The sequence below is a fragment of the Malurus melanocephalus genome, unplaced genomic scaffold, assembly GCF_030028575.1.
Source record: "Malurus melanocephalus ecotype Western Australia unplaced genomic scaffold, MMel_1.1 scaffold_509, whole genome shotgun sequence".
Taxonomy (NCBI): Eukaryota; Metazoa; Chordata; class Aves; order Passeriformes; family Maluridae; genus Malurus; species Malurus melanocephalus.
In genome coordinates, this window is record NW_026623741.1 from 198,391 (window position 1) to 211,876 (window position 13,486).

Genomic DNA, 13,486 nt, shown 5'->3' on the forward strand with positions numbered 1-13,486 from the left:
CCCAACCCAGCAGCAGGAGCACCTGTGTGGTGCAGGCGTGATGTGCCCATGCATAGCCCTTCTCCTGCCCTCCCCGGGCCCTCCCCATCCCTCCTGGGGGGCCCAGTCCCAGTGTTTCCCTCACCTCTCTGCCTCCTCCACCGTCATCTTCTTCTCRGCTGCCTGCAGGGTGGCAGCCAGGCTGGAGTTGGTCTGCTCCAGCCGCTGCTGGGCCAGGGCAGCCCCCGGGGCAGGCGCCAAGGGCTTTGCTGACACCTTGCTGCTTTCCAGAGTCAGYGAGCCAGGACTGGGCAGGGACCCGATCACGTCCGGCACCGCCTCGGTGGCTGCCCAGGGAGCAACAGTGTGGCGGGAGGGCTGCAGCACCTGCTGGTAGATGGTCTTGGGCCCGGAGAAGACGAGCTTGGTGGATGCCACGGAGGTGTGCTTGGCAGGGACATCTGCAAAGGAAGGGGACTCRTGGCAGGTGGTGGCACTGACTGTCCTCGCCTCCCGCACAAACACGGGAGGGAGCCCCACCGCCACCTCAGAGACAGCCCCCATACCTGGAGTGGGTGTCCTCACCACAGCTGTGCCCACCAGCTCCGTGGGGCTGGGGGCTTTGGTGGGGCTCGGSGCCTTCTTCATCCCTTTCTCCAGCGACAAGATGCTCTTCTCTATCTCRGCAATCCTGAACTCCACGCTGTCGTCGTCAAAGGCGTCCCCAGCCAGCGTGGGCCGCGGTGCCGGTGCCGGGGGTCCCGCGATGCTGACGGTTTGGGCCTGGGCGTACTGGGGTGTGGGGGTGCCCCCCRCCTCCGCCTGCCCCGCCATGCTGAACGCCTTCAGCACCGCCTGCAGCGGCTCCCGCTCCCTGCAGCGCGGCCGGCGCTTCACCGTGTCCGACTCGGTGAGGTTGAACTCCAGCACGGGCGGTTCCTTGCTTGCAGCAGGGGCTGCCGGCTCCTTCCCAGCAGAGCCCTGGGGCTCTGCCAGTTGGGAACCGGGCTCCGTGTCTGGCACGGCCGTGTCAGCCTTGGGATGCCCGCTGGGCTTTGGCCGCTGCTTGATGGTTAAGTTGCCTTCTTCTGCAAAGGGGATGCACTCGCTGGAGCTGTTCTGGGAGGATGAAGAGGAGACCCCCGGCTTGGCTTCCTCCTCTGTGTCCGAGCAGGCGTCCTCCCGCTCGCCCTGCACAGCCGTCTCTGTCATAGGAGCGCTGGGCTCGCTCACCGTCCGTCTCCGTGGCTTGCTGCTCTCAAAGGGGTCCCTGCTGCTATCGGGAACTGTGGCACTGCCGGTGTCACCGCCATCGTGGGACTGCTCACCCACATCTGCCCGGGGCAGACAGTCCTGAGTCAGGTGCAGTGGTTTTGGGGCCAGGAGGGGCTTGGACGGACTGGTCCCCGGTGTCCCCTCCAGCGCAGCYGCCAGGCTCTTCACTGTCCTGCCACGGCCAGCATCGCTGGGGGTGGCACCAGCATCGACCACGTCCTGGGGGGCTGCGGGCTGCCGCTCRGGGTTGGGGGGCTGCTCGCCGTCTGCCTCGGCAGCGAGGGTGCTGGACACGGAGCTGAGGCGCTTGGGAGGCGGCGGCGGGGGCCCCTTGCGCTTGGCCCGGATGGCGAAGGACTGGCTGCGGGTCACCTTGGTGTCCACCTGCAGGCAGGCCCGTGGCATCTGGCTGCGGCCTGGTCGCCGTGTCAGTGTGGCATAGGAGCCCAGGGTGCTGCTGGGGGCCCCCTCCTCCTCCTCGTGCTCCCCRTCCGACAGCGCGTAGCGGTTCAGGCTGTGCGAGCGCTTCTTGTGCTTCAAGCCTTCGCCCCCGTTGTGCTGCTCCCCGGCCRTGGGGGCTGTGCTGGGCGGCTCCGTGGGGCCACACTGGCTGTGCAGGTAGGAGAAGCCTTTTTGGGCTGACGTCTGCAGGCTGCTCTTCTGTCCGGGGGAGATGGAGGGGTAYGGGTGTGCCAGCGCTTTGGGCTGCTCTGCTCCCAGGAGGGACGGGACTGTTGGGGATTTCAGGGAGACGTGTGGGTACATGAAGATGTAGGGGGCTGTTCCCTTGCTGGGAGTCTGGGGAGGAGTACAGGGGGTGACCGCTGGGGTCCCGGCTCCTTTCTGAACCACGGGCCGGGCGTACTGATCCGTGCCTTCGGGCAGGTTCCTCTCCTTGAGAGGGCTGCTCCCGCCRCCGTTGGCAAAGCCGTTCAGCCCCTCGGGGGACACCAGCTTCCCGAAGGGCTCGGGGCTGGGCCGGCCCGGCAGGCTGGCTGGGCTCTCCTTGCTGCGGGGTGGGGCACACGACTGCCCACTGCTGCTGCTGCTCTCGCCGCTGCCCAGGCTCTCCTGCGAGGGGCTGGACARGCGCCGGGACAGCACGTTGTCCTGCGAGTGCCCCGAGCCCCGTGACCGCACCCCGATGCTCTCCTGGCTCCGTGACATTCCCTGGCTGCTCTTGATGCCGAGTGTCTCGTGGCAGCTGTTGGACATGGCTGTCTGGAGCTCGTAGCTGAGCTCACTGTCCTGGAAGGTCGTCATTTTGGGTGTGTGCGGGGACTGGCAGTCCCCATTCTCCAGTGACTCGATGGTGACAATGTCCAGGGAACCAGGGACTTTGCGTCTTGCCAGAGTTGCTTCTGCTTGGTTGAGGCTTTTGCGGAGGTCTCTGAGCTTTTTGACAGCCAACATGATCTTTTTCTGGTGGCCTGCAGGAAGGAAAGGGACGTGAGGTCARCTCCAGCCCCCAAGGCCTTTGTTTWCTGGCCAAGAAGAGTCGTGGTTATGTCACACAACAGGGCAAAGGCCTCGGGGTTATCCAAACCCTTCCTATGGGAGGAGACAAACTACTGCTGGCATCTACCTGGCTGGGCCCAGCTCCAGCTGGCCAAGGACAGCTCTCAGGGACAGCCAGGAACTGCCCTTTCCGGGTGCTCAGGACATGCCTGCACCTCCCAGCCTGAGGGAGAACGGGGTGTGGGGACCTGGGTGGGAAACTTGGCTGCGCCAGACCATGCCAGCACGGCATGAGGGACTCACCCAGCTTGTTGATGCCAATCTCCTGCAGATCCTCCCACGTCAGGTCYGTCACGATGGTGATGGAGTCGTAGCCGTTGTTCACCAGCTTTTTGTGGTACTGGGGCAGCCCRATGGCACTGAGCCAGTCCATCAGGTCAGCCTGGAAAGAGCACGGAGCCACAGCTGTGAGCATTGAGGAATGGGCAGTACCTTCAACATCCCCTCCCTGCCCAGGAGATTGTTTTTAGGGTGTCTCTGACTGCTTTAACACAGTCAAAGCCATTGCAGTGTGCATTTACTTACAGACCCCATCCTGTCCTGTCCTGGGGTCAGAAGGCTCTGAGAAAAGACCTGGAAAAAGGGGGTGACCAAAGCCCCAGTGCCAGGGACTCACCGGGATGTAGTTGGGCAGCCAYTCTGCGATGCTGAGCTGACCGATCTCTGTGGAGATCTTCTTCCTGTGGCCTGGCTTGGTCACGCCGATGGCTGTCAGGTCCTAAGGGAGCAGAGTGGGGCCGTGGTCAGCACTGGCTCAGGGGGCTTGGGGCACTGCTGGCAGCTCAGGTGGGGAAGGACCTGCCTCACCTCGGGGGTCATGCGGCTGATGGTGGGGACGTCGTAGCCGGCGTTGAGGAAGTTGACAGTGTATGACTCCAGCTGGAACTCACGCAGCCAGTTGTAAATGGCTTCTGCATCCTGGGAGAGGAGGAGACAGAACAGCCCATGACGGCGGCTGCAGGGGCTGGAAGAACCTGGCTGCTCCAGGGATTTCCCCGAGCAAGACCCACTTGTCCCCAGTGTCCCTGGTGCAGTGAGAGCTGGGCTGAATGCCCCAAACACGGCCCTCTCACCCAGTACACCACTCCCCAGCTGTCCCAGTTACCTTTCCCTCCAGGAGCTGCTCAGGACGCAAGAACTGGTGGGAGAAGACCCTGTCTCCAGGGGGACAGCTGCCTGGGGTCTGGAGGCCCTGTGGCCCTGGCAGAAACGAGAGAGCAGAACTGTCACAGAGGCACTTGAGCAGTGAGCAGCCCCCAGGGCTGGGACACCAGCTGTCCCCAAGGCCCCCTGGAGGTGGGACAGCCCTTACCTGCTGGGGAGGTCCCATTGCGTGGCTCTGATCCCAAAAGGTGTTGCTGGAGGTCCTCACCAGTGGACGGCAGCGGCTGAAGGAGAGGAGGAGTGAGTGGAGGAAGGACTTTGCTCTGGAGACAAGCCCTGTCACCCCCAGGACCAGAGTGCGGGTCCCCACTGTCTGTGTGCTGCTGGGCACAGCTTCACCCAGCAATGAGCCAGCCCCCAACAAGAGATCTGGGCAGGATTTGGCACAGGGCCCTTTATTATCCTCTCAGGTGACAYAGCACAGGGTGGGGATGCTGTGTGATTTCAACCACAGCCTCCAGCTCCACTCAAAAAGCTCAGCCATGCTTTGGGGGACAACTGGGGACCCCCCAGGAGCACCTCCCTGCCCAGCCCTGGCAGCAAGCAGGTGCTTGGTGGAGGATRCTCAGCTCCAGCAGCCCCTCCTTTGCCAGGAGGGGGCAGGGAAGGGGCTGGGGCTCCATCTCCAGCCTGAGCCAGCACGGGGAAGCAGCACAGGGAGCAGGGGCTGGTGCCTACCCTGGCGTTCTCGATGAGGATGCTGGTGCTCTGCCCGTTGGTGCCCTCGGTGCTCTGGCCGCTGCCGGCGCTGCGGATGCTGCCGATGCTGCCCTCGCTGCCCACGCTGTTCCTGTCTCCTGCTGCTTGGGGCAAGCACGGGGCCATCAGCTGCACCCCGGGATCGGGGCTGACACGGGCACAGAGATCCCCGGCAAGGACCCGTGTGCTGACAYGGTGATGCCAGCAGAAAGCAGTGTCCCACAAGATCCCTCAGGCCACAGACAGTGCATCAGTCCCCTCCCGCCTCCCAGCATGCACGACACAGACAGGGTGACCTGGGCTGGCAAGGGACACACAGAGGGCTGAGACACAGGGAACGAAGGGGCTGCTCTAAGGGCTCCCCAAAACTCCCTTTTCCTGCACCTGCTCCCCCTCATCTGGCTGCTTCCCCATGGAGAGGCAGAAGGTGAGTGTCCCCCTGTGCCCCTGCACAGGCAGGGCTGGAAACAGGGGCAGGTCCCCAGCCCCTCTCCCTCCCCAGGTGCTCCCCTGACCTGAGCTGTCAGGACCAGGGCCCGTCCGGGTTAGGGTGAGGTGGCCAAAGGCCGCTGGGCCGCTCGGGGCCGCTGGGTGTGGACACTCATCAGGGAGGTGCTGCAGCCCCCCGGGGGGGGCCGGGAGGGCCCCAGGGGGACCCTGGCGCTGCTGTGYGGGTGCCACGCGGGGGACAACCATGCCTGCATTCAAAGACAAAACACGCGTGGTCAGAGCTCATGCGGGAGACAGGGACGGGGGAGAGCTGAGCCACGACCCCGAAATTCCACCCCACCCCTGGCACACCCCCTGTGCCCACCCGAGTCCTTCCCTTCCGCCCTCGCTAGCCAGGGCTGCAGGGCCTGTCTGACAGGAGGTGCTGGAAGGTTCCACACAGGGTCCTGTCCCCAGCATGCYCAGATGACCACTGACCTGTCCTCTTGCTGATGACTTCAGCGATGGAGGGGGGGAAGTACCCGACACGGTCGGTGCCTTTCTGAGCATCGTGGATGTGCCCCTTCCATCGGCCGTCGGGATGCTGCTCCAGGACCTGCCATGGGACAAGAGGGATGGGGCTGGTACCTGGGGCCATGGCGGGGCAGGGGGATGGGGAGCAGACAGCAGCCTCACCGTGATGACATCTCCTGCTCGGACATTGAGGGCAGTTGGATCATGGAGGTTCCAAAAATCCTTCAAAGCTCGGACCTTCAGGATTCCTGATGCCTCTGAAGGCAAGGGACAGAGGAAGAAAGAAGGTGCCAGAGCGCAGGGGGGAAAGAGAGGAATCCAGGAAAGGCAGAAGAAGAAAGCAAGAGCAAGGAGAGGAGAGAAGAAAACATTAATACTGCAGGAAGGACTTGATGCCCAGTCACTGCCCCACCTGTAGGATGGGGACACATGTGAGATGGGACTGGGATGCTGGTTTAGGCTGTTCAGGAGGAGCACTGGGAGCCCAGCAGGGAAGAAGCCCTCTCAGTGCCATCCCCACCTCACCTCTCAGCAGCTGCTTGATGTCCTTGCTGGCGTGTGAGGTGGTGAACTGGTTGACGATGTCCAGCGCTGTCTGGTTRTAGGTGTTCCTGATGTTCACGTCGACACCACCCTGCCCGGGAGGAGACATGGTCACGGACAGATCCCTCCCTGTCACCACACCCAAGGGAGGGAAGGGACAGAGGGCAAGGGGTGSTGGGTGACCCGAGGGGCTGTCCCCCCCTACAGCCCCGTCCCACCAYGCTCACCTCCAGCAGCAGCCGCACCACCTCCGTCTTGCCATAGAGCGCGGCCTCGTGCAGGGCTGTGCCCGTCTTTGTCTGCTTGTTGATCTCAATCCCAGCCTTCAGCAGCTGCCTGGTAGGAAGGAGGGAGAGAGTGAACAGCAGGACATGGACCTCAGGGCCAGGCACTTGGCTCCGTGGTGATGGGAAAGGGACAACACCTTGCACCTGCTTTGGGGATGAGGGGCTGAAGCCTGAGGAKGGAGGTGGATTTGGGAGGAAGAGCGACTGAAGCCATGATGGCTATTTCCAGCATAGGACAGTACCCTGGGCAGTACCTGATGATCTCCTTGTGCCCGTTCTTGGCTGCCAGGTGCAGTGGGGTGGTGTAGTTGGGGTCAGTGGCATCCTTGGACTGTCCCTCCAGGAGGGCGACACACAGATGGCTGTTCAGCAGCAGCTGGGCCACCTGCACAGAGCACTGGTGAGCAATGGGGTGCAGGTAGCCCCACCTGCACCCTCCCAGTGAGGGGCTCATCCCTGGGACCAGCCCACTACTCCCCATCCAGCCACTCCCTTCCACCCACAGTCCCAGGCCTGGCTGGAGCTGGACAGTGCTTGGCATGGCCACACTGTCGTGAGAGGCTGTAAAAGGTCACAACAGACAGAAATAGTCTTCCCATAATCAGACTTTTCAGACCAAGTCCTAAAAACTTCCAGTCTCTCCAGCCCAGAGCGACTCTTAGCATCTCAGGGCAACCCAGAGGAGTTATTTTTACCACCCTGTTTATAGCTGCAGACATTATAGATACTCCAAAAATGGAAATATCCCCCTGGTGCCCTCTYGGTGGGGCACAGAACAGTCTGGCTGGCCGTGCTCCAGCCCAACCCAGTGGTGCTGGCTGGGCCAGGGTCTCCCAGAGCACGGCACGGCCCTGTCCCCACGAGCTGTGCCAGGGACCTGGGGCAGGGMTGGATGCTCAGAGCTTGCTGGGATTAGCCAGCTCAGCCTCTCCGTGCTTAACCGTGAGCAAAGCTGGGGTGGGTGTGGGGAGCCTGTGGAGAACTGGGAGCGAGAACTGGCTTCTGTCCCAGCTTGATGCTGCCCTGCTGCGAGGTCAGGAGCAAAACCCACGGCTCCCAGATGCAGGATCCGGCCTTGTCTGGCCACAGGAGGAGGCAGGTGGTGCCTGCCAGGCTCTGAGTCTCGTGGTGGAGAGAGTAGTTGTGGCCAGACCCAGCACTTTTCTCCTGGAGGAGCCAGCGGGCTTCAGAGCTGCCCCCGGAGAAGCCCCTGGCACAGGACAGAGCCCACAGCACCCACCTTCAGCCGCCCGAACTCGCAGGCCAAGTCCAGCGGGGTTTTCTTCGCCTTGTTGATGAGGCAGGGGTTGGACTGGTGCTGGAGCAGCATCTCCGACTGCGGGGGAGCAACGTGGTGCAGGGGCTCAGCATCACCGCGCGGCCCCACCTCCCTCCCGCCCAGCACGGGGGTCTGCACCCACCCCRCACCCCGAGAGCCCCGGGGAGGGGGCGTGGGCGGCTCTGGGCTCTCACTCACCACCTCATAGTGGCCGTACTGCGCCGAGAGGTGCAGCGGGATCTGCCCGTCCAGCGAGGCCATGTTGACGGAGGCGGCGGCGCGGAGCAGCACCCGCACGGGCTCCACACGGCCCTGCCACGCCGCGTAGTGCAGGGGCCGCATCCCTGTGGGCAGCGGGGCTCAGCGGGGCTGGACACGGCCCCCGGCCGGGCACAGGGGGCCGAGCCGGCGGCCGGAGGGGCTGTGCCGGGGGGTCACCCCTTACCGTTGCTGTCCTTGATGTCCACGGTGGCCTGCGCCTCCAGCAGCAGCGAGATGAGGTCCAGGCTGCCGCCCAGGGCCGCGTGGTGCAGTGCTGAGAACCTGCGGCACAAGGCAGGGCTCAGCCCGGCCCCCGGCCCCACTGTGCTGTCCCCACAGCCACTCCCTCCACGGGGACATGGGCTCAGGGCTGGGATTGGCACTGGCTCTTCAAGGCTATGTCCTTCCTGATTCCCACTCCCAGTGCCTCAGATTCCCCACAGCAAAACACTGATAAATCCCTCCAAGCTGTCCGTGCCCCAGGGCTCAGTGAGGGATGCAGGGACCCCATGTACCTTGGGAAACCCCAGGGAGAGGAGTCCCTCACCCCTGCCCTGTGTGGGGGCAAACAGGATGGAGGGAAATGCATCTCCCCACTCATCCAGCCCCAGCACTGCTCACAGCATCCAGCAAACGCATCGGCCCCGTGGCCACTCCTGCCCCCTCTGCCAGCTGCCCCCTCCCCATGCCAGCAGGGCTGCCAGGRGCCCACGGCAGAGCGTGGGAGGCCGCCGGCAATGAAAGAGCCCAGTGTCTTGGGGCTGTGAAAGGGGCCTGTCTGCCTGSCGCTCCCCCCGAGCCATCACGTGAAGGGCCAAGGCCAAGCAAGTGGTCCCTGTGCCACCGGGAATTAGCCCGTGTGCCATTCCAAGGGACCTGAGGGGCTCCTGACAGTGCCAGCGTGGGGCTCTGATGGGCTCTGCAGTGTCCAAACCCAGTGCCAGGGGTGCAGCTCATCCAGCACAGCTCTCCTCATGACATGCAGTCCCAGAGCACCCCCAAAGCGCTGTGTGAGTCTCATCACTGCAGGAGGGACACTAACCCCAGCAGAGAGGGCTGCTCCCTCCTGCAGTACACCCACCATGAGCCCGAGCCACAGTAAAACCTCCACCTCAGAGAATGAATGCAGGGAGTGCAAAATCCCCCAGCCCAACCCTGTGGGGTCTCTGTGGGGCTGACTCTGCCCTGGGGTGGCTGCACAAACCCACACTCGCCCACCCCACCCTCCCCAAGCCCTSAGCAAGGTGATGCCAAGGCTCTTCCAGGACACACCACAGCTCTTCCAGGACACACACTGCTGTCCCCATGCTCGTGTCTCACCTCCCCATCACCCCCTTCCTGTGCCCCAGCAAAACCCAACGCCCTGCCCATGTCCCTCTGACAGGGAACAGACCCTTTACCCCTGTTCCCACCACCAGCTCTCCTGGAGCTGCCCCAGCACAAGCCCTGTGCCTTATCAGAACCAGATCATTGCTTCTATTATTAAATTMTTTTTCTATTAAGCTCCATCTGCACAGCATTATTTTAAGATGGAGCCATCCTGCAGGTTCCCAACCCCCCGCTGGCCTATTAGGACTCATCGTGGACACCTCTTCCTACAGAGTCCTCCAAAAGAAAACATGTAGAAATTAGGTACAACAACAGCACATGAAAACAATGCTAATGACTGACAGGTCAGAGTTAATTCAATAAGAATAATGTGCTTATTTATTTTATGAGCCTCTGTGGTTTCTTTAACTCTCAGTACCCAGCTTATTAAGCACTTGGATTTTGGAAGTGATGAGCTACACAAATATGCTGTGGTCACTYGGCAACCTCATCTTTTCTTTCCCCAACCCACCCCTCGAAACAATGGGATTTGCTTTGGGGATATTAAACAGAGGCACGAGCACGTGCAAGCGCTGAGGTCAGCCAGGTGCTCCTCTGGGCTTCAGCCACRGGCACACAGGGCACTGCTGGACACGCTGCCATCCCTATTCACCCCATCCCTACAGCGGGGGACACGCAAGGGATTGATGAAGGATTTTCAGGAGGGATTGAGCACAACCCTCAGCTCAGATCCAGGCAAGCATTGACTCTGCCTGTGCAGCAGCACTCTGGGATGTTCTCTGGGGTGCAGCAGCTCCCCTGGAAAGCTGTCTGATACCCTGAGCTGTAGGACTGACTGGATGGTAGGGAGAGGAGCCCACCCGGGCTGGCAGCAGCACCCAGCACCCTGCAGGGCAGCACTCACCCGTCTGCATCCTGGTAGTTCACGTTCAGGCGCTTGGCAGACCCCAGGAGCTCTGCAGAGACAAGAGGAGAAGGTCAGGGCAGGAGGCAGAGCCCCCARTGAACCCCACCCCACAGCCACACCGACCTCCCAGCGCACAGAGCAGTGCCTGGCCCATCCTGGGGGGGCTCTCCTCGACTCTCTTCTGCCTCCACCTTCACCTCCACGAACCCTCAGAGGTCTGACACAGCTCCAGCTCAGCACTTTCCTCGCTCCATCCCTCCTGCCCCATCTCCGTGTGCCCCCAGGATGGGTTGGACCCCAGAGCTCCAGCCACCCTGGCTCGGCAAAGCAGTGCTTCCCTCCCCTTTATAGACACTGACACCCCAAAACTGCTGAGTGGGGCCATTTTGCCCCCCACTCACTCCCCGTGCCTGCCGCTGCCGCTGAGGCCTGGCCCACAGACCGCATGGTTGGCATTTTTTTGGCCAGGGCAGAGGCTGAAGCTTCCAGCCGTGAATGCAAGGATTGTGCCAYCTTGGATATCCTCATCCCCCTGCCCAACCCTCCCCCCGCTTTGGGGACACAGGGGTTGTGTCACCTCAGATATCCCCATCCCCCTGCCCATCCCTCCCTCGCCTTTGGGGACCACGGGGCAGCAGAGGATGCTCAGCCCACCCTCAGCACAGCCTCACATGCACCCCCAGCTCCCCTTTCCTTCCCACAATTAATTCGAATGGATTCCTTCCTCCCACACAGAGAGGACATTTTATTCTTCACYGAGGGGTTGAGAGCGGATTAACATCTCTGGAATTCATCCGCCAAGTCAAAAGGGAAAGAAAGGGRAAGGTATGTGGGGGGCAAGAAATGCCACTGCTCCTCCTCTGCCTTTGCAGGCAGCCCCATGGCYGAGCCAGGGAGGATTAAATGCTTTGAATGGTTTCTGTGCCTTTTCCTATGGAAAATCAGAGTGCCAGGCTCCCAGTCTGGGGTGAAACAGCTGCTCAAACCCCACTCTAACGTAGTGGGGTCCTGGGGAGGGAGCCCCCTTCCTTGCAGCCAGGTAGATCTCTGGGGATGAAGATCCCCTCCTCCTCCTCCTCAATTCCCTTCTCCCTCTCTCCTGAGGTCTACTGCCCACCTTGCATGGCAGATCCCATACAAAGCCATCCTGAGCTATGTGACCCCTCTGCTGGAAAAGGAGGGCTCAAGAGGGGCTGGCTCATTCATCATGCAAATGGATAATTAAAGGAAACCAAGGGCAGGGGTGTTCATTACTGCAATTTAGAGTGTTTTGTAAACAGCCTAATTAATGCAAAATGGGCTTGGAGTGGCTGCTGGTGAAGGACTCGTGACTCCTCRCCACAGATGAGGGGATCAGGACAGGATCACCCTAATTACCTCTTCCAGGGWCTGTCTTTGAGCCTCAGCCACCAATCCAATAGCCCTCCCCAAAGGAACTGGCTCCCAAAGCCATCGCTCAGCAGAGCTCCCACTTTTCCCTCACAGCCTCAAAAGCTCAGGGTTTGAGGTCTTCATCAAGGAGAAGTCACTTCCCTTGACTTCACCAGCCAGGAAAAAAAATTTCACTTATAAATTGGCCACTTCTGATTTGAGTCCTGAAGTGACTGTAACCACTGGGATTGTTCCCATCATCTGCAGCTGAAAACTGCCACTGGAAAAGGGTTGGGAAGGGAGGAGGAAGAAGAGGAGGAGGAGGGGTCATTATTCAGGGCAGGAGGGGCAGAYCCTGAATGATGAGCAGTGGGAGGGCAATGCTGGGAAAAGAGAAGGGCTGGATGGAGATGCCCAATGAGCACCAGCACCTCCAAAAGAGGTGAAATATTCCACAGCTCCTGGGGGCTGCTCSTGGAGTTGAGCCCACYATTTGAAGAGGGAGTGATCWCCCCAAAATCCCATCCCTAACCCCWCCTATGAGGGGCCTGGGCTGGCCAGTGGGGTCCAGTAAGCAGGGCTGGRATGTCCCAGGACACGGTGAGTGTCCCTTCCCGCCCCCAGGCAGCTATCAGCATCCACATCTCCCTGAGCAACATTCCTTAAATTCGTTCCCTGCTCTGTCAGCCCAGCCAGGTCAGGACACAGGGCAGGACCACACGGACACGACACGGTGTGGGTGGTTGGGAAAGCAGCAGGTCACAAATAGCAATGCCAGGAGCAGCATTCCCTYTGGGGCTCTTCCCAAATGCCTGGATCCACCTTGAGCAGGGARGGAAAGAATTCACCCCCGGTTTGCATATGGGCAAATCACAGCTTGGAGTGCTGGACAGTTTGCAGCCAGGGTGGGAAAAGATCTGGGCACCCCTAGCACAATGGGAAAGGAGAGGAATGGAGGGATGGAAGGAAGCAAAGCACAGCCAGGCAGCTGGGACACCCCCACCAGCACCCTCCTGCTGCACAGCCCCAGACTCCAGGGACCYGGTGACAGGAAGGCAGCTGATGGGACATTTCCCTGCGTCCCCCTTCCTCATTCCATCCATGTGCTCCTTTTGACCGATTCCSCAGGTTTTCCCCGCATTTCTTCGCYCCTTCCCTCCCCGTTGGTGTGCAGGGTAACATCCTGTTCTGTACAGATGTTTTGGGGCACAGGAGAAGCTGGGCCAAGCTGCTCCCAATCCCACAGCCCTCCTGTTCAGAGGTGCAGCTTTGGCCAGGGGGCTGCAGAGCTGCAGCAGGAAAGGGCTGCAGGGTTAATCCAGCCACAGCAGTGGGATGGTGTGATCAGATCCTTCCCAGCCACATCATCACCCTCACGGGTTTGCACTGGGGTGGGGGCACTCACAGCCCTGATCTGCAGCCCCCATTCCCCACCAGGAGCACACTCATAGCCCAGGAAGACCATGCCAGGAGAACACGGATCCAGTGCTGAAACGCAGAGCGGCCTGCAGCGGATATTTGCAGATCAAACCCGGCTCAGTTTTGGGGTGCACCCCAAGGGTTAACCCCAGCCGTGGGTTCCCCTGCCCGCCCCGCTCCGAGGGTCCCGCAGGCTCCCGCTCTGCCCCGGCCCCGSCGCCTTCCCCRGCGCCTGCCCGGGCAGGACGCGGCTCGGCAGCAGCGCAGGGCCGGGCCCGAGCGAGGCCTCCAGGGAGCCAGCGAGCTTCTGTGCGGCGTCTGGCTGCCAAGCGGCAGCGGGAAGCACCTCCGGAACGCTCCGGCAAATTGCTTACAAATGTCGGGCCGGCCGCCGGCCGTGGCGAAGGCAGCGCGGCCGCCCGGCTCCGGAGGGGGACGGGACCGTCATCCCTGGCTCCGACCCTCGGCCTTTGGATGCCCACTGAGGCACAG

General features: G+C 61.7%; 1 protein-coding gene across 4 annotated transcripts in view; it reads right to left on the reverse strand.

Annotated features, from left to right (window-relative positions):
• CASKIN2 (CASK interacting protein 2) overlaps positions 1 to 13,486 on the reverse strand; it is a 32,692-nt gene that overhangs the window by 1,534 nt on the left and 17,672 nt on the right. The window contains exons 3-20 of one of the 4 annotated variants that reach the window (XM_057381381.1): positions 10,202 to 10,253; positions 8,153 to 8,250; positions 7,906 to 8,051; positions 7,669 to 7,764; positions 6,683 to 6,813; positions 6,369 to 6,477; positions 6,124 to 6,232; positions 5,761 to 5,846; positions 5,563 to 5,680; positions 5,151 to 5,333; positions 4,615 to 4,736; positions 4,085 to 4,160; positions 3,878 to 3,972; positions 3,580 to 3,690; positions 3,389 to 3,490; positions 3,016 to 3,154; positions 546 to 2,684; positions 125 to 440 (exon numbers count right to left, since the gene is read on the reverse strand). In XM_057381381.1, the coding sequence (XP_057237364.1) occupies positions 125 to 440; positions 546 to 2,684; positions 3,016 to 3,154; positions 3,389 to 3,490; positions 3,580 to 3,690; positions 3,878 to 3,972; positions 4,085 to 4,160; positions 4,615 to 4,736; positions 5,151 to 5,333; positions 5,563 to 5,680; positions 5,761 to 5,846; positions 6,124 to 6,232; positions 6,369 to 6,477; positions 6,683 to 6,813; positions 7,669 to 7,764; positions 7,906 to 8,051; positions 8,153 to 8,250; positions 10,202 to 10,253 (4,228 nt within the window). Of the gene's footprint in view, positions 1 to 124; positions 2,685 to 3,015; positions 3,155 to 3,388; positions 3,491 to 3,579; positions 3,691 to 3,877; positions 3,973 to 4,084; positions 4,161 to 4,614; positions 4,737 to 5,150; positions 5,334 to 5,562; positions 5,681 to 5,760; positions 5,856 to 6,123; positions 6,233 to 6,368; positions 6,478 to 6,682; positions 6,814 to 7,668; positions 7,765 to 7,905; positions 8,052 to 8,152; positions 8,251 to 10,201; positions 10,254 to 13,486 lie in introns of all 4 variants that reach the window. The other 3 variants (XM_057381380.1, XM_057381378.1, XM_057381382.1) reach the window with 3 other exon arrangements.